The sequence below is a fragment of the Festucalex cinctus genome, chromosome 3 (assembly GCF_051991245.1).
Source record: "Festucalex cinctus isolate MCC-2025b chromosome 3, RoL_Fcin_1.0, whole genome shotgun sequence".
Lineage (NCBI taxonomy): Eukaryota > Metazoa > Chordata > Actinopteri > Syngnathiformes > Syngnathidae > Festucalex > Festucalex cinctus.
The window spans coordinates 24,773,585-24,801,550 of record NC_135413.1 but is presented as its reverse complement, the minus strand read 5'-3'; the positions used below and the strand labels follow the sequence as shown (position 1 = coordinate 24,801,550).

At 39.9% G+C, this 27,966-nt stretch overlaps 2 protein-coding genes across 21 annotated transcripts in view; both read left to right on the top strand.

Annotated features, from left to right (window-relative positions):
* The first annotated feature begins 5 nt into the window (after nt 1-5).
* b4galnt3b (beta-1,4-N-acetyl-galactosaminyl transferase 3b) lies at nt 6-17,701 on the top strand. Of its 4 annotated transcripts, none has more exons than XM_077517025.1 (20): nt 6-461; nt 4,700-4,752; nt 5,302-5,349; nt 7,681-7,776; nt 8,000-8,090; nt 8,180-8,280; nt 8,370-8,437; nt 9,950-10,028; nt 10,138-10,201; nt 10,994-11,131; nt 11,216-11,325; nt 12,149-12,249; nt 12,601-12,668; nt 12,850-13,684; nt 13,758-14,017; nt 14,618-14,771; nt 15,032-15,104; nt 15,183-15,336; nt 15,419-15,545; nt 16,584-17,701. In XM_077517025.1, the coding sequence occupies exons 1-20, from the start codon at nt 326-328 to the stop codon at nt 16,693-16,695; spliced, it is 2,868 nt and encodes a 955-aa protein (XP_077373151.1). In that variant the 5' UTR covers nt 6-325; the 3' UTR covers nt 16,696-17,701. The 4 variants fall into 4 exon arrangements, with proteins under 4 accessions (XP_077373151.1, XP_077373152.1, XP_077373153.1 ...); XM_077517027.1 differs by having other exon boundaries at nt 315-461; nt 5,302-5,359; XM_077517026.1 differs by lacking the exon at nt 15,419-15,545 and having other exon boundaries at nt 15,183-15,370.
* Nucleotides 17,702-17,843: 142 nt separating this feature from the next.
* The window catches only part of c2cd5 (C2 calcium dependent domain containing 5), a 32,716-nt gene continuing 22,593 nt past the window's right edge, over nt 17,844-27,966 (top strand). For 9 of the 17 annotated variants that reach the window (XM_077517015.1, XM_077517012.1, XM_077517008.1 and 6 more), the window contains exons 1-9: nt 17,844-18,637; nt 19,703-19,811; nt 20,135-20,221; nt 20,316-20,487; nt 20,567-20,662; nt 21,525-21,680; nt 21,793-22,042; nt 24,361-24,476; nt 27,681-27,896. In XM_077517015.1, the coding sequence (XP_077373141.1) occupies nt 19,722-19,811; nt 20,135-20,221; nt 20,316-20,487; nt 20,567-20,662; nt 21,525-21,680; nt 21,793-22,042; nt 24,361-24,476; nt 27,681-27,896 (1,183 nt within the window). In that variant the 5' untranslated portion in view covers nt 17,844-18,637; nt 19,703-19,721. Of the gene's footprint in view, nt 18,638-19,702; nt 19,812-20,134; nt 20,222-20,315; nt 20,488-20,566; nt 20,663-21,524; nt 21,681-21,792; nt 22,043-24,360; nt 24,477-26,093; nt 26,252-27,680; nt 27,897-27,966 lie in introns of all 17 variants that reach the window. The other 8 variants (XM_077517023.1, XM_077517017.1, XM_077517019.1 and 5 more) reach the window with 2 other exon arrangements.

The window sequence follows — 27,966 nt, the reverse complement described above, 5'->3', positions numbered from 1 at the left end:
TCGTACGCGTTTGGAGGACGAAGGTGTCGTGAAAGTGTTGTTCAGCATCAAACGAGTTAGAGCAACTTGTAAGAAAAAGTCTCTTTAAAACATTTTCCCACAGGTTAATTACTTAGTTATAACTTGTTTGCCGCCGGAATGGAAGCGACCGAGGCACGAGCGCACCGGGGACAACCTGGCCGGTAGTGGCGCGCGCGCATTCGCCAGGACAGAAGCACCGGCGACGGACTAGGACCGAGAGACGGTAGTGTCCTTTCCACCAGGGAGGACTACCAACAGCAAAGCCGATGAATAACCCCGGGGGGGCTGCCAGCTGAGTGCCGAGATGATAACCATGTTTTTCCCGGTGAAGAAACTGCGGAGGAACAGAATTTGTGTTCTGTTCGGGGCCATTCTGCTGGTCGCAGCGGTGGCCGTCTACCACGAGATGGTCGCGGCCACAGCGTGGAGAGAAGGCTCTGGTGAGTTTGACATGCACCTTCCAGGAAGGTTAACTCATTGACTCCCAGCTATTTTCAATGAAACAACCACTTTTGCTCCCGGTAGTTTGACTGGATTTTGACTGATTTCACAAGGCCCATATAGAATTGTGTTCTAAACATGGAACCTGCCAAAAGAATGATTAGATTCTCTTCTTTCATAAGGAAAAAAAAAGTATATTTGTATCTGTTTACGTTTTGCAGCAATTAGCGTTCGAATATAGCTAAGTTTCATCATTATTCACAAACCTGTTGAAAACACTGGCAAAAAGAGCTTGTTGCAACATGGCCCTGGTTGATCTCTTACCAGTACCATTGCTTTAAGCAACCTCTTCAGGTCAGAGGCTGCATCAAAGCCTTCTGTATGCGCTCACATAAAAACACATAAAATTATAAATACGTTTTTGAAGTTTAAAAAAACAAAACACATATAACAACTCTACCATTTATTATTCCTGTCATTTTTGCCGAAAACACCTACAAAAGGTGCATCCAAAGTAAATTTGAAGCTGTTCTTGAACCATTTGGATTCTCAGTATAATTTTGGTGTCTTTTTAAAAAATAACACTTTGAATTTTTCTCCCCAACAGTCAGAATCTGTTTAAGTGCTCCTGGCACTGAGTAATAGAAGTTTGAATACAAAAAAAAAAAGATGTTATGTTCGTCTAATTGTTTTTCACAAAATCTGCCTTGAAATGAATGTAGAATGGTGATTGGACTTGAAAACCCTACAGGATCAAATCTCAAGTTCTTCCCTAATACCAGTTCAAGTTTGACAATAATACTGCAGAAAATGAGCATTTTACACAGGATTTTCCAAAACAGGGGTTTATCCGAACATAAAGTGTGCCATTTGGGTGACCCTTGAAAGCCCAGATCACGTCTGATAAAATAATAATAATAATAATAATAATAATAATTTTAATTTGGCAATATTCTATTCTTGTCATAGTGGGAAAAATTGTTTCGGATTTCGAACCATTCGGTTTTGGAACAGCCTTCTGGAACGGATTATGTTCGAAAACCGAGGTTTGACTGTATTTGGAATAAAATGCAAAAAAAAACCCCGAAACAAAACCAAATGTATGTCAGTGTCAGCAAAAATATTTAGCTCCTCGCTTAACTCTGACATAAATCTGCTCACCGTTGTGCGCAATCCAATGAAATGTGTTTAAATATTAACTGAATTGTTAAGCATTGCAGACAGTCTCTTTCAGCCTTTGATTTTTTTTTTTAAGCTCAAGTTGGCTGAATGAGTGAATGCTAACGCAGGTGAAACAAGAGCAGAGGTTCTTTGGAAATAGACACGCCAACCGTGAGAGAGTTGCTGTGTGGGGGTCAATTATGGGGGGGTCAGGAGTTCGCGTCACAGTTTTACTCCTCACATCAGAGGGAAGCGTCTCATGTCGGCTAACCGCACTTCCTGCCGTCTTCTTTACCTTTATTTGCACCGTGTGGGTTTTAACAGCAGAGCTTCAGGGATGCAGATGAGAACAGTGTGGAAATGACAACACGTGACTCATACACTCTACCGCTCGCTCCGTTTGAACAAAGCCTGACGTGTAAACACACGCTAAGAGCTGTGATGCGAGGCAGGGGTCGCCTCACTATTCATTCCTCTCCTTTACATAGGAATGACTGACACTTGATGCAAGTCACAATGGAGAGGAAAATGCAAAAATGTCAATGTGGAATTCATGGCACTTTAATGCTCATTTTTCAACATTATTCTATTGGATTGCATCTGAAAGTCTAATTCTAGGTCAGTGGTTAACATTGCTGGAGATACTGAACCCTGCAAGTTTCATACGTGCATTCACCAAACTAGAGCAGTCACTCGTGAATCTTTTTAGAATTGATTATCCTATCAATTATTCCATAACATCAAAGTTACAGTAAAACTAAAACAAATGCAAAACTACCAGCATGGTTAATAATGAATGAAAACTAATAAAGATTTATAATAAAAAGTAATAATAAAAATGAAGAAATTCACATTTCCTGTAAATTTCCTGTAAATCAAGTAAATGTTCAAAAATTTGAATTTCGAATCGATACTGCCACCTATTGACGGAAAAGGAAATTCACATACACAATGCGCCACATGATGTCACATCTGCAGACAGAGGGCGGGACATTCAAACCCGAATCCGTTGTGAAAACTATTGGCCAGAGCCTTGTACCCATTGTGAACAGCTAAGGTGCTAATCTGGTAATTAGAAGATGTTTGAGTCATAAATGGTTAAATAAAAAGGCCATTGTAAGGATATTTTTCGGCAAATTAATAATTCCCTACATTTAAAAGTGATCATTAGTTTGAACAACTTTTTATGTCGAGAGGCTCGAGACTCATGCTTAGCAGCCACGTCTCTTGCACACGCACTTTGTCTTCGAACAAAGCTACTCTGTTTTTTGCTCCTCTTGCAGGTCACAAAAATGCTTTAGGGAAAAGAAAACAAAGCAGTTAATAAATGTCCTTTGTGGTGAAATGGCTATGAGTGGTTGAAGGTAGTAAAGCTGGGAACACAAAGAAAACACAAACTAGTTTTGACACCAAGTTGCAAATGTTTTGCACGTTGACTAAGTCAACAATATGCGCAGTGATGGATTAAATCTAACTGTAGTATAATTGTGTGCAAACGTCTTAAATTAGGGTCAGTTCAGATAGAATAGGCTTAGGTTGGGTTCTGTACAGGAATGTAGGACTTTCAATTTCACGTGACAAAAATGCATAAATATGAGAATGAAAACAAACATTTTAGAACAAGAGGAATCATCATGTCGTCTGTATTTGTTTTCTATGTCGAAAACTACTCTCAGATGCTAAATATGTAAACAATTGTAATTACAGTTTGAAAACTGGATCAAATGTATTTTTTCATTCTCAATGTTAACTGAGCACCACTAACACATTCAAGCCATTATTTGCACCAACCAGTCATTTAGGAACAATAGTGACTGATTGATGCTTGAAGTCGTTAGCAACGTTGAGTCTCTGCTGGGCGTTGTGGACGAAGAAGGAGCCAGATGGAGATAAAAATACTCTTAACCACCACCCTTAGAATTACTTCCCAAACCCCAAGGGTTTGGGTGTCTCCGCCCCTGAGATAATGACAGCCTTCATTTTATGAAACTCTGGAAGCTCTGAACCCTTGCTCACGCCTCAGGTCCTCAAAAACATAAACACACCAGAATTCGTCATTTGAAAGATGAAGAAGTGTGATTTTTGGCCAAGTTGCGTGGACCTCTCCCGATACCGGTGTCGGAACAATGCTAGACGTAAAAGCATAAAAGCAGTGGAATCAAAACGCTAAGAGTGGAAAACTGATGTAAAATCGATTGAGGGGGAAGCCTAGCAAGTAGAATTGGAGGAAATCACCTTGTATGAAGCTGGTGACAAGTGACATCAGAATTTTAAGACCTCCTCGTAATTGTTTTTCATCTGTTTTGTGGCTAAACTGAGAAGTTACAGTGAGATTAGTCCTATATGACAGGAACTGGCTCAACATTCAATTACTTCCTCATGATATTTAAACACTTCGCTTATTTGCAAAGTTCGTTTGATTTTGGGGGGTAATAGGCTATTTGGGATTCGGGACTCTAAAATGCATACAGTTAAATGTTTAAGATTGCCATTTAGCTAGTTTTCTATCTACTTCGGCAGTCTGTCTTGGGTTGACGGTGTATCTGTCTAGTTAGCTTGCTAGTTAAGTAACTCTAGCTACTGTGTCTGTTTATCTCTTGGTCTTTCAAGCCAGCTTGCTATGCATATCTCTGTGTTGGTATTTTACCTAGTTGGATCGCCATCTGTCTTGCTAGCCACTCTATCTAAAAGTATGCCTGTATCTGTCTGTCCGCCTAGTTAGCTTGCAAGTTAGCAAACTATCTGTCGCTCCGTCTTTCACGCTACATAAAAACGTGTAGCATTTTATTTGATGTGTTAAAGGTGTTTACAATTTGTGTTTGGGAGAGTTGAATCTCTTCACATATGACAAAAACACAGATAATTTTCTAGTGCATATTCTGTTTCTTTTGTATTATTTTCAATTTAGCCACATATTCCAGACTCGTGTATTGCTTATTATGTCCATTTCCTGTTCTAGGGTGGTAATTTAGTGACTTTTTTTTCCACTCAAAGTACCCTCAATCTCAAGCAAAGTGCAGTCTATTTTTAGACATTTTTTGCAAGCCTTTTCGAACTTCTTTTATTGGTTCTGCAGGTTCCATTCCAGATGACGGCAGCGGCTGGAGGAGCAACCTGTATGACCAATGGGTAAGCCCGGAAAAAACGGTGATGATTGTGCTGTGCAATAGGGGTGTGAATTTCCTCGTACCTGACGATTCGATTCGTATCACGATTCACAGGTCACGATTCGATTCGATACCGATTAATCCCGATACGAATTTATAAGTCGATTGTTGCGATTTTTTTTCATTCAAATTTAGAAAATACTAATCAGTAAGCTTGTAGAGTGTAAGATTTATATGAAAATGTATTATTTATTTATCTGAAATTTCAGTCTTATAGAGGTTGTAATCTGTTTCATGTTTGAACAGCATTAAAATAAAATATTAAGGCTTAATGTTCCGTTCATATAACATTCTTCCATGCTCAAGGTGTGAATCCTAAAAAAAAATAAAATAAAAAAAAATCGATTCTGCCGATTATTGAATCGATTCGAGAATCGCGCGATGTAGTATCGCGATATATCGCCGAATCGATTTTTTTTTTTTAACACCCCTACTGTGCAATATGCGTCCATGCGTGTGTTTGTGTGTGCATGTGCGTTGCACAGTTATGTTAATGATGTGTATTTTCCAGGTTGGAGCGGAAGATTCCGGATTTATGCCGCAAGCCTGGAAACCAGAGGTGTGCATGTGTGTGTACACGACATGTTTGTATGCATGTGTCTGAGTGGCTCCCTCTTTAATTTTGATTTACATGTATTTTACTCATTATAATCTCAGAGATGCCAAAGTGAACTACATTTTTGTTTAGGAAGTGCATCATCATTGTTCACGACACGTAACGAAATACAATTACGGCGAGGAATTGTCTAAATTTAGTTAAGTATGGTAACTATTTCTAATTCTGTCTGTCCAGTATATAGTATATGTCTGTCTGTATCCCTGTCTATCCATCTTAATTAGCTTGTTACTGAGTATATGCGGTACTGATGGATGGGCGGTTGGATCTGTTTTGTTTGTCTTTGTAGTTAGTTAAGTAGACACAGTATGTTCAGTACAGGCCAAAAGTTTGGACACACCTTCTCATTCAATACATTTGCTTTATTTTCGTAACTATGTACATTGTAGATTCTCACTGAAGGCATCAAAACTATGAAGACAACTACCAAACACGTGAAGTTATGTATTAACAAAGAAAGGAGAAAACAATAAAATAAGTACATGACTAAATAGCCACCCCTTTTTTCTGATTATTTTTTGCACATTCTTGGTATTCTCTCGATGAGCTTCAAAAGGACCTGAAAGGGTTTTCCAACAGTCTTCCCAGAGGTAAGAATGCCAAGAGTATGCAAAAAAAAAAAAGTTAAAAGTAAAGTAAAAGTAAAGGATGGCTATTTTGAAGAATCTATTATATAAAACATGATTTCTGTTATTTCACCTTTTTTTCTTAAGTACATAACTCCACATCACTTCGTACATAGTTTTGATGCTTTCAGTGTTTGTAGTGGTAGTTTGTTCAGTAAGGAGCTGTAGGTGTCGGTCTGTCTCAAAAGTTTTGCTTGCTAGCTAGCTAGCTAATACATTGCCAACTTGACATCTGTCTTTTAAAGGGACAGTGTGTAGAATTTTCAAAAACATTTTTTCGCCCAATGTTCATTCATTTTAACAACCCACTCTAAAATTCAATAATATACACACACACACAAAAAAAAAAAATTCGATCACATCAACGTAGTCTACATTTTTTTAATATAATCGTAGGGTCTAGTACTCGCTAATTATATTACAGGAGTCGCGCCGCATCATACAGGACGCTGACATGTTTTGCCGCCACCTTTCTGGTACGGATACCCAAAGGAGAAGATCTTAGCGAACGTAGTGGTCGGCTTTCACAGTGTGGTCTCTGACTCTGACTAGTGCACGTATCAGTCAGCATTTTGTCAGTCTGTCCATCTATCTGTGTTACAGCTGTGCCTGTCTCGGTAACATGCTATTTAGCATGCCACTGTATTTACCTATCCTTTCTGTGCATCTGTGTTGTTAGCTCAGTAGCTACTTAGCCTATTGGCATCCTCAACCGTATGATGTCATGGGATGTGGTAATTTAAGACTCATAAATTTATACAATATTTAGATTTTGCTCAGAGTACAACTTTAATACACATGTAAAGTGTCAGGAATTCCAGCCCTTTAAACATAAACAAAAATAAGGAAATGACTTTTGTTAATGGATAACAGGCTTTTGAGCAGAATTGTTTAAAATTCTTTATGTCAAGCAACCACTGTGCACGTGAAGTTGTGCTACCATTTTGCTACTAATGATGCAATACTACGACCATGACATGGGAGGAGGCTGTCTTTCTGCAGCTTTGTTCTTGTCTGTTTATATACACAGTGTACAGTATGCAGAGTACATATGCACATGCAGGATACACATGCTGCTCAAATAATATGTCCTCGTTAGCAGATGTCACAGAGGTTTTATGTTCACCTTCTTATCTTTTATTAGTGGAGATGATTTCTACTCAAAGACAATGCACGGCGTAAAACACATAGAAAAAAAATTACTTTGGTCTTTATTTTAGGAGGGTGATAATATTATCCAGTTTTTTTGCTTCAACTCAAGAGATAAACAAAAAAATGGAGATTATTTTATGTGTGGATGACTGTAATTAAAAGCATCCACCAGTTGAGTACAGTATACCAAAAATAAATGGTTATGGTAAATGGACTGCTTTTTATTTTTACAGTTTAAGCCTCACATTCACTTAAACACCAGTGGTTGGCTGCTGCCATGAACGTTTCACAAAGTTTCCGTAGTGTACCACAGATTGTGCAGATACGCTAGAATGGAGTGTATGTGGGTCCTTGACAGTACAGTGGTTGCTAAGGCTGCAAAAAAACATATATCTGCGGTAACATGCGAGCGTTAATGTGTGTTTGTGTGCTTCTGTTCTGCTGAGGTAGGTTAGATGTTTGCTTGATGACTAACTGACACTCTCTCACCTCTCAGTATAAGGGCCAGGCCAATTTGCATGTGTTTGAGGACTGGTGCGGCAGCTCCACAGACGGGCTACGGCGCAACCTGCACTACCCGCTGCACCCCCATGTGAGTGCTAGTCTGCATGCAATTCACTCGATTATACGGAGTCATTTACCACTATTATTATCAGTGCTCCACATCGCACTTATTGTCAACATTGTGTGACTTCTGACAAACACATGCTAACAGCTGTTTGCAGTCTTGGTACATTCCACATCCACATGCTAGATCCTCATTTCCCATGACTTGAGATCATGACGGGCTTTCCGCTCTTGCCTCTTTCTTCCAGTCCAGGACCACAGTGCGCAAGCTAGCCGTCTCTCCGCAGTGGACCAACTACGGTCTCCGGATCTTCGGTTATTTACATCCTTACGCTGACGGTACAACACCTCGGCTTTGTCCCGACATGAATCGTATCCATCGTCCTGTCGTGACTCTGCAACATCTTTTATTTCTTTGCTCTTCTCAGGAGAATTTGTTTTTGCCCTGAGCTCTAACGACAACTCGGAATTTTGGCTCAGCACAAACGACTCTCCCGCCCATCTGCAGTTACTCGCATGGGTTGGAAAGGTACGAACCTCTGTCTTCATTGAACAGGGGGAAAAAAAAAGGAGTGGTTCAAGGCCCGCGTGTGTTTTTATCATTTCCTATCTTTCTAGACCGGATCTGAGTGGACAGCCCCAGGCGAGTTCGAGAAATATGCCAGTCAGATCTCCAAAGCAACTCAGTGAGTCCATTTTAGTGAGGGTGCAGGCATGGCGTGGCCAGTAAGCAACTCTTAAATAAAACAAACCTGTTTCCTCTTGAAGCTCTTGAAAACATACTACCCTGTTTCCTTTTTGAGTTAGAGTGGACATATTTTGGATGCTTGACTTTTTCCTCAATTGCAAAGAAATAGTTGGATGTCTTGAGTAAATAATGTCAGCTGCCTGTTTAACAAAATGTCTATGAGGACCTGTACTAAATTTTGCTGAATTGTGGAACAGTTAAATTATTTTGCATAATTAAGTTTCGCCTCACATGACTTGACAGCTAAAAAGTTTATCAATAAATATTACCAAGAAGTTAAAAAAAAATGCAAAGGTATACCTTTGTGGTTCACATAGTTAATGGTGTCACTGGCAGGAGCTAAATTCTCATTCAATAGGTTTGTTACAATCACTGCAACAGGTAAATAAATAAATTCTCATTACACCATTTGTTTCTGCAAATTTTCAAATCGAGAAGTTAAAAATAAACCAGCTTGACTGAAAACATTACCACTTTGACGTATATTCATGGCAAGTGGGGCTTGCCTGTATAGACTATGATATGCAGTACATTGCGCATTCCTGCCTTTCTGGTATTTCCTCAAGCTGACATCATTTCTCAACGTTCAAACACACATTATCTCATTTTTTGGGGAAAATATACGTATATCTGTACTCTCTTAATGGTATATGACGAAAATTCTCACTATGAGTCAACTTTTGTATGGCCTCGGTGCTCGTATCACGGAATGTTTAGTCATGCGTGTGTGGTTGACTGGAACCTGCTGGGAGATTTTCTTGGTTACACATATAAAGATGCTTGGGTTGCATAGTTTGCAACATCACTGGCTGTTAGCCCACAATGATGTGACTGCCTCAATGTCGCGAGAATGTCAGCCTCTGTTGGGTGTCTTCATTGAAGCACATTTAATAGGGCTTACTAGTATGAAGAAGCCATGACACAATGACTCATGACACAAACATGGGAAATATGAGCAATTGTGATATATATAGAGTAGGGGGAAATAATTATTTGATCCCCTGCTAAGTTTGTTTGCTCACTTTCAAAGAGGAATTAACAAAGCAAAGATGCATTAAAACGTCACATTAAAGCTGTAAAATCTTTTTTGTTTGTTTTTTTTTTGTTTTGTTTTGTTTGTTTTTTTAGTAAAAGAAATATTTGACCCCCAACAAAAAACGTTTAGTGCTTGGTGGAGAAATCATTGCACTCTGGAGACTGACATTGAGCCACACCTTTTGATACTGATATTGGCGATTGATATTCTGTCTACTATTATTAATACATAACCAACTGGAGACCTCCTTTCTTTGACCAAACTCAGGACAAAATAATGACTTCCCTCCACGGTCTATTTCACATAAACAGCACCTTAAATACATAATCAAGTAGTGGATTTGAAGGATTAACATTTGCATGTTCCTGCTAGGAAATGCACTTCAACATTGTTGTATCTACTTCTGCTTTACAGACTTTCTGTTCATAGGAGGTACTTTTTCGAGCTGATCCACAAACAGAATGACAGAGGCACTGACCATGTGGAAGTGGCTGTAAGTACCTCATATTATATATATAGCGGCAAAAAAATTACAACCTCGTTTCAAAGTCGGCATTCAAGTGGACACTACAACTAAACTCCCTGTGTTTATTTTGGTATAGTGGAAGCTGTTTGAGGACTTGAGGTTTATGGTCATTGACTCCAACTACATCTCCCTCTATGTTAGTAAGTATCTGCACGTTGAGGTAATACAGTGACGTGCAAAAGCCCACCATCAGATTTGTTTTTCTATAGTGTTTGTCCTCATTAGGGTAGCAGGAAATGCTCCCTCTTAACTCATTTGTTCCCCAAAACGTTCTATTTTAAATATTGCCATGGTCCCAAAAATGTGTTTATACATTTTTTTAAATGGTTTATTTTTTATTTTATTTTTTATGCTAGACCATACGGAAGGCTTCGATGTAGCCTCTGACCTGAAGAGGTCACTTAAAGTGATGGTAGTTATTACAAAAAACGGCCACCAGGTGGCAGCAGAGTATAAGAGATCATCCAGGGCCATGTTGCAATAAGCTCTTTTCCCCACTGTTTTCAACACATTTGTGTATAATGATGAAATTTTTACTATATTTTAATTTAATGCTGATTGCTGCAAAACGGAAACAGATACAAATCCAAGTGCTGGAGCAATTGCGCACTGTTTTCAACTTCTCAGTGCACAGCAAATGTACGCCACGCATAAAAAAAGAAAATTCATTGAGATATTTACTTAGCACATGATTGACGGAGCGTGTAAGAAAAATGGTCAGGTGACGGTATCTTAGGGTGTTTCTGAAAGAGCAGATAAAATAGTGGAGATGAGTAGGTGGGGAAAGTGAACTTGTGAAGAGCAAACGACAAATTGTTGAGGGTTCACTGTACAATAGTAATCATCTCACTGTGACTCATGATCCACAAAAGACGTGTCCTATTTTACAAGCTTACGCTTGCTTTTTACCGCCCCGTGGCTTCTTCCCGCAGATGAGTCGGCATTGCTAATGAGCGACGTTTCGCACATCCCGCAAACGGTCGCGAGCCACCGAAGTGGCACTCCGCGGAAGCGCAGCGCCACCACTGCAGACCTCCTGAAAGAAGACCCACGAGACGCCTTCCATCAAGGTTCCAGGCTTTTTTTCACAGGTCCAAAAGTTTCTTTTGTCCTTTTAATCCCCCCTGACATCCGTGTGCCGTGTTTGTTCCCAGTGCCTTTGATAGACGGCAGTTTCCTGCAAGACGTTCTGCCCAACTGCTTGTACAAGCCCAGCTACACCATCAAAGACTTTCCCATCACTCGATACCAAGGACTTCAGTTTGTATGTATTATTCTTATGCGTATTGTGGGAAAAAAAAATCTAGCATGAGTTGTTTTAAAAATTCTGCCTTTATAGAGATAAGTAGTCTTGATTGAGATATTAATTTATCATCGTTAACAATGGCTGTGTTATTTGGTTTCACGGCTGTAGAACTGTACAGCATAATGTAAGGTTGTTTTTATTTTTTTATATATATATTATTTTTAAGCAGTTTTTATTTTTTATCTTATTAACAGTTACATCGCATTAAATTTGTATATCATAGAAAATTATAAAATCATGGAGTACTTCACTCTGTTTGTCGTGAAAGTACATAAAATCAGTATTTCACTTTTTGAAATTAACTACTGCAGTATCAAAATCAGGATCGTTTTTATGATTTATACTACCAACTATATAACTGCCGACAACAAATTTCTTGTGTATTTAATTAAACAAGAAATTTGTTGCCAGTTGTTGCTGATATTCACATAAAATGACCACTACAACTAATTATACATGTAAGACTTACACTGTGCAAAAATATGCAGTACAGAAAGGTTTAAAACAATATAGTGTGCAATACTAATACTTGATTTACAACAGAAGTGAGCAAATGTTGACTACAGTAAAATCATGGCAATATATAGAGATGTATTAAATGGCAAGGAAAAAGCTGTCTAAATGTCTGCTGGTTTTGGTTTGCACAGTTCAACAGCGCCTCCAGGAGGGAAGGAGTTGGAAATTATTGTTACTTCCTTGTCACGCAAAATTATTCTTGTAAAGATAACTTTTCTTCACATGGCAATGTTGTGGTTACTGACTCTGTAAACGGATTCCCCAGGTCCACATGTCTTACGTATATCCCAACGACTACACTCGACTGACACACATGGAAGGAGAGAACAGCTGCTTCTACTCAGAGAACCCCAACTACATGAAGAAGTATGTAAATATCTATTTTTATTTCTATCTGGATCAGATATATATATCAGATATCCGTGTACAGTAGTAGGACACACTTTTCTGTCAGTCACATGTTCCAATAATTTTGCTCATATGAAAAATGGCCGGTTTCAAACACAAAAATTATCGGCTTAATTGTGTATCGGATCTTGACGTAAATACTGTGCCTGGAAATAAAAGCTAAAATGTTGATCTCTTGATTTATCCATAGTTAAACCATAGTGTTTTAAGTCCACCGCAAAATAAAGGATTAATAAACATTTTATGTTTTACTAGAGATATGGAAGTGGACATGTTGGATATCTAATTTAAACCTGTAACTTCTTCCAGGTTTGGCTTTTCTCGATACATGAGACTAGATCGACCTGATGAGTTGGAAAAGAAAAACGCAGCCGGTGGTATTTTTTGCCTTTAAAAAATATATATATTTAGCATTCATTTTTCCCCCCCTTCTTTTAGTTTATTTTTCGTTTTCATATTTCTCTTTGTTTTCTATTTTTTTCCTGGTTTTTTTTCTGTTTATCTCTTTTAAATTATAATTCCTGTTCTCACCATCTCTCCGTCTTCTCCTTATGTCAGACTACAGCTTCCAGAAGAGAAAGTCAATTCTGGGGGAGGACAACAAGTTTGGCAGGGACATGTATCAAGGCCAGATGGAGGCCAAAGCTGCTTTAAAGCGGGGTCCTCTCCCCGACTATGGAGATGATTACGATGACTACGCACTGAAATGGAGACGTAAACTCTCTTCCTTGGCTTTGAATGACGCAAACGACACTTTGAAAAAGTCAGCTTACGGCAGTCGTCATAAAGCTGAGATGGGTCGAGGAGTAACTCAGCAGAAGAGAGTAGCTGAGATTGTTCACTTGGTGGCCACGGAAAGCACCAAGCAGCAGAAGCGACCTGTTAAAATAGCAGCTAATGTAAAACCAAAGGGTAGGCAAAAATCTGCAAAAGGGCCAAATCATAAATCAGTGGAAAAAACACAACAGCTCAAGCCTCCCTTGAAGAAAAAGAAACTTGCTCCAAAGCACATAACCTCCAGACGGACAAATGTTAAAACCAACAAAACCTACGTCCAGAAATATAAAAAGTCTCTCCAGCCTGTCAACACTGATGCTCCAAAGCCAGCTCCCACTGAGGTTCCCAACAGGCAGAACAGGACCGATAGCAGCGACGTCGACACGGACTCTTTCTGGGAACCGGAGGAAGACGAGGACCTGACCCCGGCACCCGTGTTTGACGCAGAGGTGGACTGGAGTCAGACCTTCCAGCTCCATCACGTGGACCTGCAGGCCATGCGCTCCGATTGGATCAACCTGCTCTGCAACATCTCGGGAAACCTGCTGCTGGGTTCCAATGACGCTTTTCCAGTCGCCAAGGCTTTTTTGGCTCAACTGAACAAGAAGCATGGAAAGTGAGTGTGTCTTTGCTTGCATAAATAATAACTACAATTTGTCTAATGTGTGTGTGTTTGTGGGTGCGTGCAGCCCCTTCACGCTGGTCCGTGTGGTTAACGTGGAGAAGCATTTGGACGGCGCCCATGGCAGCCGCTACCTCCTGGAGCTGGAGCTGAAAGACACTAAGGGCCAGCTGCTGCGCCTTTCGCACTACATCTACGTTCTGGTACGCCACCAACGCGCTCGCGCACGCAGGCAGGACTCCCGGCGGGCCAAACCTCAGCTGGTGCTGTGCAACCCGGTCGGCTTCCGCTGGAACCCGGTAGCCATGGTCCATTTCATAGTGCCAGGTATGGTCGACTTAGCATGAGTTGATCCGTAATTGCGGTTGGTGCATGAGAGGGAATTAATGGGAATAAAGTGCAAAAGTGCAGGTGTATAGATTAGAAGGAACTTAGATATACTTGGAAAAAAATGAATCTGTTACAACCTATTTTATGCAAATCCTATACAATTTCTACTCTTTGCCAAGTGTCCCTAGTTCTAGGGTGTATATATAGTTATTTTATTATGATTCATTCTATTAAACTTATTAAACAGTTTCAACCAACCAGATAAACGTACACATATGAATAAATATAGATCCAAATGAGTATATTAATTACTTGAAAATTAAAAAATACTTGAAAAGGTATTTTCAAGGTGTGGTAGGAGAAGGAAAGCAATTTTCAATTTCCTAAGAATTTTGCATGTACTGTACATTTAAAAAATATATGTTTAATTGTAATTTAATGAGTTAAAATATAGGTTAATACAAGAAAAGCAATTATTTCCTCTTAATACGAATGAGCTGGCCCATCAAGTTCCTGGAATGTTTGATTATCAAAATAAGCTTTTATATGGCGTTTGTTTGTACTAAATGTGAAGTGATGCTTGTCTGACTTCCTCAGTGAAAAACCAGGCTCGCTGGGTACAGCTGCTCATCGATGACATGGCGGACCTGTTCAAGGCGACGGGTGACGCCAACTTTAACCTCATCATCACTGACTATAACAGCACTGATATGGATGTGAGGATGGCCCTCAAGAAGTCTTCCCTCCCCAGGTAATGTGATTTAATATCAAAATTCTGTTTGACAACACCATTTGTGGCGCTCTACAGCTTTATACTGCAAACTATTGCCGCAATAACAACCATATAAATGTAAATGCCATCCTGACAATCTTATTTTATTAGAATGGTGGTTATTATGGCCTTATACTTGGAGTGACAAGTATTTTCAGAGGTGGTGCTTGATCTAAAACCCTTGAACTCTACCTAATATTGTGTCCGGTGAGTGTTTGACTGTCTGTGGCGTTCTTTAGGTACCAGTACGTGAAGCTGAGTGGTAACTTTGAGCGCTCTGCTGGTCTCCAAGCAGGCATCGATCTGATAGATGTGAGTGGCCATACCCGAGATCTTTCACCAATGAGTCATCTCTGTTTGAATGTCGTTTTTTTCCCTTTTACCCTTCAGGATGACCATAGCATTGTGTTTCTTTGCGACCTCCACATCCACTTCCCTCCCTCCATTTTGGATAGCATTCGGAAACACTGCATAGAGGGATTCATGGCCTTTGCGCCCATTCTTATGAGGCTGGACTGCGGGGCAACACCTTTGGAAGGCCGAGGTAGTGGAGAACCCATCTGGGGAGAAGCCAGAGAGTGAGTGCAGTGTGGCATCACACGCTAACAACCATGCTTGTGTTCAAGGTTACTGGGAGGTGAACGGCTTTGGCTTACTGGGTATCTATAAGTCTGACCTGGTTGCAGTGGGAGGAATGAACACCAAGGAGTTCACCAACAAGTGGGGAGGGGAAGACTGGGAGCTCCTTGACCGGTTTGTTCAAGTTTACTATAAACTAGACACTCAACGACCGCAATATGTATGGAGGCCTAAAACTGCCAAAATTAATAAATAAATAAATAAATACAAGTGAAAATAAAAACAACTATATGTGTATTTATATATATATATATATATATATATATATATATATATATATATATATATATATATATATATATATAAATCAAAATAAAGAATAAATACAGAAATTAAAAGGAGATTAAAAAAATCTAAAAATAAATGTCAAAATAAATATAAAAACAAATATATAAATAGAATTAAATATCAATCAATAAATAAAAACACTGCTTCAGTGGCGGGCGCAGATGGGATTTGGCTGTTTTGGTCCTCCATAAATGTGAAGCACAACTAAAACACCATCATAATTAAATATACTTCAAATAAGGTCATAGCCTCCTGACTACCAGGAAAAAAAAATATTGTCCAATCATGTTTATTTTGATATTTCCCAATCTTTGTGAAGTAACTGGAATACTGTAAAAGAAATTTTTGGAAAAAAAATTTAAGCTATGATGTGTCCACTACAGAGGACATTGTTTTAAAACTTAAATGCAAGGCTCAAATACAGTTAAAATAATTCAAACAATACTTTAATGTGTTCTTAAGAGTCTTATAGAAAACATGCTAACAACATTTAAGGCCTAAATTTGGTCAATAAAAAGTGTTATACACTTGCTTTTCCTCTTCCCTAAAAAGTGCTTGCACTGACGAGGAAGCCATTTTCTTTTGTGATGCAATCAAAGGTAGCAAAGCCCCACCCCCACACATTTAGTATCATTGGAAAGCTGTGAATGTCCTCTATAGAGCACAAAAAGAATTAATTCAATCGTATACACTGGGTGGGAAATATTCGGTTTAAAATGGTCCACTACAGAGGACAAATTTGAATTGCTGGTAGTCAGGAGGTTACTGCATTTAAGTTTAGCTGAATATCGCAAACATTTTCTGAGTAATGTATGAAAAAAATGGACTTTGACTGTTTCGCCCTTTGTTGTCTCATTGCTGCAGGATCCTCCAGGCCGGATTAGAGGTGGAGCGGATCCACCTGCGCAACTTCTTCCACCACTACCACTCCAGACGCGGCATGTGGAACCATCGCATGTGGTCCGGACCAAGGTGACCCGGACAAAACCCACGCGGGGACTGCCCAGAGCACTTTAACAGCCGGAGCCTGCTGCGTTCCCAATTGTCGGACTACTGATCAGCATAACAGGGTGTCATGGCGTGAACAGTCAAGGTCGTTGCCACGGTGATGGTGCTGATAACATCAGAGTGGTTTCCACTGGATGTACTACTGACTACAGAAGCGGGTACTGGCCAAACAGGTTCCACTCACTATGCAAGCGTATAAATGATAATATAGTGTACGACGCCAGCTGCAGCGTGATGATGCACACTACTGGTTGCAACACTCCATGGATAAGTACACACAAGTGTCTTAAGTCTTGCACATTAGTCTTAACTGGGAAAAAAAGGTTGTTTTTTTTTATGTAAAATTGTCTGTTTTTGTCAGCAGATAGTGTATGATGCTATAAATTATGGAAATTTAACTTATTGTGGCATTTTTAAAAGTGTGCCTTATCCATAATAATGATCGTGATAATGTCATATTTGTAATGTCATTTGCTCACCAAAGATGATCTAGATGTTAATCAGGAATGGTTTCTGTTAAAACAATCAGGAAAAAAACAGCAAAAAAACAACAACTTTCATTTCCAGTGGAGGAAAAAGTAATATATTACTGGTATGAGCTGAGCCATGTTATGTTTTTGCATTTTCTGATTGTTCAGATTTTTGTTAAACAAAACCTTGCGTCAGGTAATGTTGAATTATCTCAATTGAGTGCAGCGCAGTTCTGTAGTGGGACTGTGGGACTGACTAGTCTCTATATTCATTTTGTAAAATATCTTATTCAATGTTTTTATGATGCTTTCAGGGATTCACTGCAAGATTCCCTTTTATTTCAATGTACTTTGTAAATATCGTTATTATTTTCTATAGATGTATCTTATTCGCAATGTCGGGAGTTCCTCATGACTTTTGTACAATGTGAGAGTCTTCTCTCAGGGTCACTTTTTATTCACACTGTCTTGACACATTTCACAATTAAAATTTGTGAAAAATAATGTGTTGATTGCCTTCGTTTGGTATCTTTTGATTTACAGTGAATTCACACGATTTGTACTTCCGGGCTGTTTTGGGGTTGGTTGAGGTTCATCTATTAATCAGCACAGCTGTTCATTGAAAATTACCACATTAAGTAATGATTAATTCCTGGATGGTTATTATATTTTACATAAATGGATAAGCAGACTGGTCCAATATTTAGCAAGTTTTGAGGTTTTGTGTTAAAATCTTAGACCATATATTGAGTTTGGATAAGTTCCATGGCAGAAGAGTATGTGAGTGAATGTGTCCTCGACTCCACGCTGTGAAAAGATAGTAGAATGAACGATAAACATGGCGTACCAATATTAACAATACAGTAAAAAAAAAAAATTTCTTCTTTTTTTTTTGCTGCCTTCATCGACCTTGCGAAAATGAGGATGGCGAATACCCCGCAAACTTTTTTCACGCTTTATCCACTGCATCTACTTGGATACGTGTGTTTTACTCTTGACTTTCCATTTCGAAATAACAAATGCTTCGTTTTGTTACCTGTAAACACTGGAAGCTTGGCTCATTGAAATCCTCACGTGAAGCTATTTTTGTTTTACGAGGGACATTGAAGGCAACAATCTCCAAACCTCATTCAACATGGGCTCAATAATAGCTAACATGTTAGCCCGTAGTTACCTAGTCCTAAATGGGCTTAGCTCGGACGTAATGTCATAACACTATCATTAAAATCATTTCTCGTGGCGTCATATTATCTGGCGTACACCCAGTTTAGCGTTAACGTTCTTCTGTTTAGTGTACTTGGGACGTAGCGCCTGGCGTTATGGGAGCGAGACGGACACTGGGCTTTTTGGAGAGACGGGCTGTCAGCGACAATCATGTCCGGGAGAACCGAGCCCTCAGCGGCTCTCTGACCAGCTAATTGTGGATGTCATAGATACTGGGTAAGGACGAAACGGCTTCTACAGATCATGTTTGGTGGCGCTGTACTGAAACGTGGCCGTTCGAGGTAGAGGACTTAAGTAGCTTTTCTCGTTAGCATGGCTCGCGAGCTAGCTGACCAGGCTGGGGGTTTCTTTAACTAAATTACCCGCAACATTAAAAGTGAGTCGAACGCGGTTTATTTATTTATTTATTTATTTATGGAATGAAGTGTCTTTACATGGCGTGAATGCTTCATTTGTGCTGCTGTCCAAAACAAATGTCAGTCATTGACTTTCAGGTGTCATTTATAGTGGTCCTCACTTTACGACGGATTTCCGTTCACACTAAACCGGCGTAACCTGAGTTAGTACGTAAGTAGGAACTCGTAGTATTACTGTGCTGTGCTATGGTATGGTTTGCTATGTCGTGTATTACTACGACGAGTTCCTACTTGAGTAAAAACTCAGGTTACACCGGCTTAGTACCATACCATAGCAGCTATGGCATGCTTTGCCAAGCCACAAAATGAAGTCAATTACATACAAACAAACAAACAAACAAACAAACAAACAAACAAACAAACATTGTGTTTTTAAAATGGCATAATTAGTATTACAGTAATTATTTAGGTCATAATTACAATAAATATTTGTATGAACATATATGCAAGTCAGAATGTGCCATAGGCTATCACTAACCAGTTATTGCAAACACAATACGCGTCAAGAAGGCCATAAATTTCAAACAGTAAAATGAACAATAAGTACATGATGAGCTTGCCATCTCTTATGCCACCAAGTAAACTAGTTCATTGTTGTGTACTAGTTACCTCAAAATGTAATAACATCAGTAAATATTTATATTTGTATGAAAAAACACTTTTAGGCCATAAAAATAAAACAAACGCATCAAAAATACTGCTCTAACTAGTGTGTCTTCTTTACGTGTTTTAATGTTATGCACCATTGGTTGCCTCAAAATGCCATATGTCTGGAGACTATCGTAAACTGAAGACCACCTGTCTGTACATATGACGAGCCCCCTACTCTAACCCCTCCTTAAATACTAACGTGATTTGTTCGCAGATCCACCTAAATTTGAATCATGCCTGGAAAACTAAAAGCGAAAATTGTGGCAGGCCGCCACTTGCCTGTCATGGACAGAGCCAGTGAGCTTACAGATGCTTTTGTAGAGGTAAGTAAAGGATGCTTTGGCATTCAAGGGGGCATATTGTGTATTTTCTTAGCAATTTGAAACAGTTAAAGAAAAAAAATCAAGTGCCAACAAAGACTGTAAAAGTATGGATTGTATTTGTTACTCATGGAGGCAGTACTTCACCACCAGGCCCTCCAGTTGCAGTGTGTATCACATCATTTGAGATGTCATAATCTGTCAAAATTCAGATTGGTTTTCCCACGGACACCAAGTCAATTTTACATATTATGTCCCCATTCAAGATTGCCAGATGTATTTGCTCCAAATAAATAATGACATATTTTCATTTCTTTGTCGTGCAGGTCAAGTTTGGAAATATTACATTCAAAACAGACGTCTTCCCTAAATCCCTCAATCCACAGTGGAACTCGGAATGGTTCAAATTTGAGGTAAAACTGCATCACTGCATAAAATGATGTCCTTGTAGTGGCCATTGAGTATAACTGCCCTGTTAATCACTCTATTCATTCTCTCGATGCTCAGGTTGACGATGAGGACCTGCAGGATGAGCCGCTGCAGATTACTGTGTTGGACCACGACACATACAGCGCAAACGACGCCATCGGGAAGGTGTACATCGACATTGACCCGCTGCTGTGCAGTGAGGCCGCCTCCGTCATCTCCGGCTGGTTTCCCATTTACGACACCATCCACGGTACTCGAGCAGCACATGAGCATTACCCAATATGGATCGTCCTCTTACCCTCCTCCCTTTCGTTCTTATTTGTTGTTAGGTATCCGTGGGGAAATTAATGTCCTGATCAAAGTGGAGCTCTTCAATGACTTGAACCGCTTCAGACAATCCTCCTGTGGAGTCAAGTTCTTCTGCAGTATGTTTTGACTTTATTTTACAAAACCACTCAGAAAATAATACAGTGGAACCTCTGAAGGACCAACACAATCGGGCTGAACGATTAAAGAAAAAAAAAAAAATGTAATTGTCCCCCCCCTTAATATTACAATGTGAAATAATTGTTTTCAAGGCCCTCTTCCTTTGCATTTCTTTTTAACAGACACAAGCAATAAATTAATCGGTTTTACAATAACAATATTAGATTTATTATACATTTATTGTACTTACAATGGGGTATATGCCACGAAAGAGACGGTTCGGTTTGCGACGTGTGGGCTACGTCACAATACTTGTGCTTCCTATTTTGTGTCCCCCGGTTGCACGTTCGCAACCCGGACCGGAATCAAAGCTCGTGTGCAAAATCACGGAAGTCGGAAGTCCCGCCTCTTCCGTGGCATATACCCCATAAAATAAATGCAAATTCCCCATGAATTAATAGGAAAGTCAGTACTGTAGTGTACATCATAAATTTCAACAAATATGGAATCAAATCTGTGGCTTTATCACTTCAGCTTTTCAATTTTCATGAAACAATGATATGTAAACATGGACTGCACTAAGCGCTGAACTTATCCAGAAACTATATTAAATTTTTTTATTTTTTTCCATCCAAATTGTAGCCTTTGCGATTTGAACATTGTCTTCTACTACATTGCGATGGCGATTTGGATTTGATTAATTGTTCAGCCCTACTTTCCAGAATGCTAGTCATTCTGATTTGAATTTTGAAATAATTCAACTTGAGAGACTTCTCTGTGCTCAGATTGGATTTCTTTGCACACGTAGCTGCGCGTTAGCAGCACATATTAACGGGTGACCATATCACTTGTGCGTGGCAGCCACTTCTATACCGCGTTATTACCGGGCAGCGATGGTCCATGGCTTTGTGGAGGAGCTCGTGGTGAACGAAGACCCCGAATACCAGTGGATTGATCGCATCAGAACCCCTCGAGCGTCCAATGAAGCCCGCCAGAGGCTCATCTCTCTCATGTCTGGTAGGAAAACCAATGCAATTCTTGGAAATTTCTGTTGAAGTGCAACCTGCTTTCAGCTGCTTTATTTATTTTTCAATCCTATTTTTATTGACCCGTGTCTGTGTTCCTATAGGGGAGCTTCAGAGGAAGATAGGTCTCAAAGTGCTAGAGATGGGAGGGAATGCAGTGGTTGGCTACTTGCAGTGTTTCGACCTGGAGGGAGAGTCAGGTCTGGTGGTACGGGCCATAGGTACCGCCTGCACTCTGGATAAACTCACCGCCGCAGGCGCTGCCGCCGCCATCACCACCGCCACCACACACATGCACCCCAGCACAGCCCCTGCTTCCAATGCCTGCAATTCCCCTTCCAAGGACGGAAAGGAGTGAGTAGCAGTCGAGCATGACGAATAAATGATGATCATGAGCACGTGAGAGAGAGTGTGTGGATGAAATGCCTGCCTTCCAGTGTGTGCGCCTCGGTATTTGTCACCTTTATTGCATCTTGAGTCAGTACACAGCATCCTGAGACACACACATACAGAAAACAAACATACACCCAGAAAATTTCACCTTCCCTGACCCGTCTGCTTGTACATGGCTTGCTTGCTCTCAGCTCTGCATGTGCTAGTTCTACATTTAATACTGTTCACAAAAATGTCAGAGATATTTAGTGTCTGGGGGACATTTGTGGATAAACCTAAGAGGCGCAATAACCTTTACAAGTTGAGCTAGTTTGAATGTTTTGAAACTTTTAATTACACATGTTCAACTGTTCAATGTTTGTAATTTTTGCACAATTTGCTGTCTATTAACAAGGAGCTGATTGGCAAAATTGATAACAACTGTTTGGGCCATAAAAGTTTCCAAGGATGTCTACTTCTATACCTTTCTTTGACTCAGTTGCTCTGTACCTTTATTGCAACCTGCTGATGACACTCTGACACCAAGCTTAGTGGCAACTTCCCTCTGAGAAGATCCTCGCAATGACGAGCTACTCGGGCTCCAGACTGCCCCTAAATGGTGGCATTTTGCTCCTCAAATTTGAGACAACGCAAGAAATTTTTGACAAGTAAATTTGCTGATTTTTTTTTTTCCTGTAAAATTAGTGTTCCTGAATATTTATTGTTGCTGACAAACTTCTGATCCACACTTCAACCTATTTATCAATAATATAATGAAAGTGAGTGGAGCGAATATTTACTTTGCAAGTCGACTTACATTGTGCCCCTAAAATTGCAGGTTGTTCTTGCTCCTAGAACAAAAAACAAAAAAAAAAGTTTGTATGGAGCCTTGACTGTTGAATACTTGTTAGGTGTCGCATTGGTCTCACGTCAAATTGTGAACATCATGATGAAGAGAATTGTTGAAATACCCTTTCTAATTGAATCAGGAAATTCATTGGTCCATTCATGGATCAAGCACCTGTTGTACATTTTAATTTTTGCTCCTTGTTGGACAAGTATTATACAAAACGTACTGATGCATTGAACAGTTGGACATGTGCATTCAAAGGTTTAGACGAGAGGGTGAAATTACATTCACCAGAAGGCTAAAGGTTGTAGTGCATTTTAGGTTGATCCTGCAATTTCGCCTAAAAGTGCAAAATCCCTAATTTTTAATTTAATTTAGGAATTAGCGAGTTTCTGTGCATGTGTTTCAATCCGCTTCCTATGGCCTGCTGCACCATGCAAGTGTACCTTACTGTGCTCGTACCTGTGTGTGAGGGATGAAGACACTCCAGGATTGGACAACATGGGGGGGACAAATGAACAAAAGTAGTGTCAGTCACATGTCAGTATGATAAGTTTTTATACTCCTGCTTCTGGCTGGATTTACACTTCCCAATTAGTAAAGAATAATACAAATATCCTATGTTACATAGTGTTTAATTGGCCTGGGTTTACCCCCAATGATTTAAATGAGGCTAACCTGCACTTTACTCTGCTGGTTGCCCTTCGTAATTATTTTTCTAATGTTGAACACCGATTATAGACCATATTGAATGGTCTATGCATTTGCTGTAGTTTAGATTTAGAGTGTATGTTTTTTCATTTTTTTCATTTGCATTTGATTGTGCAGATGATGATGTGAATGTCACCAATCTATATTTCAGTGATGTCAGGCTTACACTGACAGTATGTCAGTCACATTAGCAGACATCCAATACACATCAGATTTTTATCCACATTTGGGAGATCCTCAATTCTGTTCTGAAACTACCCTCAGTGTAAATTCAGCCTTATTGTGTCTTATGTTCAATAAAAGTAGTCATTTTTACAATACAATACAATACTATCTGATCTTATGTGTTTTTTTGACAGTGCCACATTATGAACAGAAGAATGTGAGAAAGCTGCTATAACCGCTTTAAATAATATTAGGTCTCCTTTTTGGGACTTTTTTTTATTTTTTTTTATTTTATTTTTTTTTTATTTTTTTTAAAGCCCTGTTGTGTTTTCATCCCTGTCGTGATGCATGTGACTCACGAGGCTTGGAGAGGGCAAACTTGCCCCTTTCCACCTTCTCTCTGTCCGTTGCGATTACGTGTTGTGGATTGTTGTGTGCTTTTCTTTCCTTCTTTCCTCCTCTCTGGCTGCGCAAGGACTGACACAATTCTTACTGTGTGTGGCCAACACGACTGGTCGTCTCTCTTTCTCCTCTCCTCTCCTCTCCTCCCGTGTGTCCGTACTCTTCGGCCCAGGTCTCCCTTAGCCCACGGATGCCGCTCCACCCACAACAGCCCCGTGCATTCGGCGTGCAGCGCACAGAGACTGTCCCAGAACTTCTCTGTCTCTGTGCCCACACTCATCTTCTCTGGTATGCAGAGGCAGGGAAGGAAGGAAGTCAAAGACATGCCGATTTTTAAAATGTGTGATGAGGGATATATTGCCCTGGGCATTCCTATTAATTAAATACGAAGAAGAAATAGCAGAGGCTAGGCTAACTATAACTATTAGACTATCTAATGACGATGTTGCGGTTACAAATGCCTGATTGTCTGTATGTGTGTATTTGCTTTAGGGGATATGTGATGTTCATATGTAGGTCGTTTAAATACTTGATTGATGGAAGATGAGATAAATGTTAAAGACTAGGTGCCAGCTTCGTATTTTACTCAGTTTAGGTGGGTTTATGATAGTGCTTCATCATACTGAGCGCTACTGTATTTCTAATATTTTGGTCGCAACGGTGGGGCATTAGTGTTGGCACTGCTGCATCACAGCTGGAAGGTTAGGGTTGCGATGATAGTTTTGATCATCATACTTTATTGAGGTCTGTGAGCGGACAAAATGTTATGCACCTCTCATTGTGATGCAGTTGTTCAACATCCATAATAATATAATATAATATCGAAAGCAGTTCTAAAAAAAACACAAAAAAAACAAAAACAGAATTTCAGAATTTTTCTAATTTTCAAGGTTGCGGAAAAGCAACGTTATTTAGCAAGATGGTTCTCAAACAAATAGAAGTAAGATATTTATCGAATAGCTATTTTTAAATCCGTGTCTATTGGTCCATCCAGTTTTGATACCACTTATTCTGCTCAGGGTCATGGGAAGCTTGAGCCCGTCTCAGCTGACTTGGGACAAAAAGCAGACTACCTTGACTGGTCGCCAGTCAGTCACAGACAGACACAGACAAATTTTCACATTGACTGTCTCTGCATTATTTGTGTTTCTTGATCAAAAACAGTACTTCGGTACATTATCCTCAGAATTTGTCAACTTGATGTTAGATTTACAAAATCGCTGTGATCATTTCTTAAAACTCCACCTATCCTTTAGTTTTCCAGCACCACTTATTCTCATTAGGAGGTAAAATGAAATGAAAAATAAACATTGTCATTCAAAATGACCAGATAATATTTTTAAATGTACGCCTTTCCAATCTACATGCATCAAAATTTTATCTGCATTCCATGAAGATAATCTTTATTGAAACATGATAAATAATACCACTGCCCTAAATGTTGATTTGAAATGTAATATAATCAATGTTATGTTTATTTGGAGTTTATGTTTCTGGTGCTTTTGATAAGAGGCCGAATTTAGCCAGTAGCATTACCCTGAATGTAGTAAAATTGAATTGTTTTAATACGGCCTTCAAGAGTCCTAAGAGAAGCCTTGACCTGTGCTTCACTCCACTGGGACACATGCTTCAGTTGTCCTACTTGTTTTTTTGTTTTTGTTTTTTTTAAAATTAATTTTGTGTGTGTTTATGTTTCTATGTCTTTGTCCTTTTTCCCTAATTTTTCCTTTCATGCTTGCTTTGTTTCTTTCGTTTCGCTTTTGTTCTCAAGCCATGTGTAGCACCTCAAGCGCACCTCCTGCAAAAACAAGCACTCATTCATTTGCCACGCATTCACACACACGCACACGCAAACACGGTGAGGCTGTGACTGATGGGTGTGTGTGTGTCATATTCTCCCACCAGGCCGGTATTTGGTGAGGACCTTCCCTCGTCATCCGGCCCGCCCACCCCTTTCAGAGCCCTCCCCACCAATCCTTTCTCTCCTCCCCCCTTCTGTCCCCCTCAAGCCAGCCGCCAGTCCTCATCATCAGACACAGACCTCAGTTTGACGCCCAAGACGGGTAAGCACATGAGGCATCACCCCCAATCTGCCTAACAGACCTAACCCCCTTCCTACCCCATGCCCCTCTCAACACTACACTGAGGTGCTTCTCTGGTGTTTTTCCTTGTTCACAGTTTTATTTCTTATTCTTATTATCATTTTTGCATCTTATTCTGTCATGTGGTCCATCCTCTGTGATGAAGACACACAAACGCTGTATGTGCATTAATTTTGTTTGTTCAGTTTGATGTGTTCATAGAAGCACAGTGTCCCAATTGGTTATAATGATAGTACCAGGTGCAGTACAGCCAGATAGCGCTTGCCCCTTTCCACGGCACCCAACCTACTCGGCTCGCCGAATTTCTATTATTACTGTTTACAGATGTGGCAGTACTCACTAAAAAACAAAATAAGACTGGTAAAAGTAGAAGAACTGATTCAACTCCAGTCAGACTCCTCCTCGAATCTGATATTTTTTTGGGCTGACCGTCCACACTGTTTGGGCCACATTATTGACCCGTTATTGACAGGTTGCTGTGGCAACGATGTTGGAACGGAGTTGGCGTTTAGTACGTGTAGTGTTTGACGTCACATAATTGTGACATGTTTAACTGCTCCACACTGCCTGACTGGCTCCTCGCATGCACATTAAGCGTGTGATGACCGTTAAATGTACACATTTGTAGTATTTTATTTTATTTTTTTTATTTTATTTTATTTTATTTATTTATTTTTTTTATTTTTATTTTTTTTTTTTTAACGACCATATATCCATGGGTACAACCGGGCAATACTGTGATTCGCTGTTTCCAGTTGTGCATGCAAAGAGCTGATGGTGGTAGCGGACTGAGTAACGTAAACTATCACTGTATTTCCGGTTGCGCATTGCAAGACACCCGTCGGACAGGTGGACAGCGTTCTCTGGTCTCGCGTCACATAGAGTGACTTCACCGACAAATTGCGACAATCAAAACCGATCTGTGTGTTTGGATCTGTTCACACTGAGACATATCCTGTCGGAGTTCATGTGCTTTGTGACTGTTTGACTACAAAGGAAAGCCATCCAGTGTCAATTTGGATGGGCTAAAAATCGCGTTTTGGTTAGCAGTCTGAACAAGGCCTCTGGAAAAAAGTACAGACTCTAAAATTTACCTTGTTAAGATAGAAGAACTAGGCTGTGACAAGTTTTGCTCCCACCAACCAATCAGAGAATGGAAAAATGTTGACATCATCAACAGTTCTATGTCTCTGCTGCTACCGTCTGCTATAATCTTAGCACTAACCTACGCCAATGCAGTAGTAATGTTACAATTACAGTAAACTGTAGGATTACCTCAAGAGCCAAGTAAACAAGGCCAAGCTGAAGCGTGCAGTGAAAGTGACCCCTAAGCTATCCACCACTCCTGAACTTCTTTCCTTCTCATTGCTCCTGACTTGCTGCTTGTCAGAAGAGCCTCAGTCCATGAGACGCAGGCCGGGCATCTTCCTTTGCCCCAGCACCCCTGTCCTCTCCACATCTTTCTCTGACTCGCCGAGCGGGGATGATTCTGGATTCACCCCGGAAAATACCACCCTGCCCCCTCCTGCTTCCACCCACTCTGACTCGGCCCTGCTGAGGAAGAGTGTGTCCTTCACAGAGGACTTTCTGCTGGAGGCCTCCTCCGGTACAGCTTGGATGCCGTGTGTCATTTATGTCACGGAATTGCAATAACAGCATGGTGTGAGTGATGACTG

Bases quoted from the DNA above. Each gene is read 5' to 3' on its own strand.
- b4galnt3b (XM_077517025.1), top strand. From the start codon at position 326: ATGATAACCATGTTTTTCCCGGTGAAGAAACTGCGGAGGAACAGAATT. The intron at 8,281-8,369 runs GTACGAACCTCT...CTATCTTTCTAG, and splicing joins TACTCGCATGGGTTGGAAAG to ACCGGATCTGAGTGGACAGC. The intron at 12,669-12,849 runs GTATTTTTTGCC...TCCTTATGTCAG, and splicing joins AAAGAAAAACGCAGCCGGTG to ACTACAGCTTCCAGAAGAGA.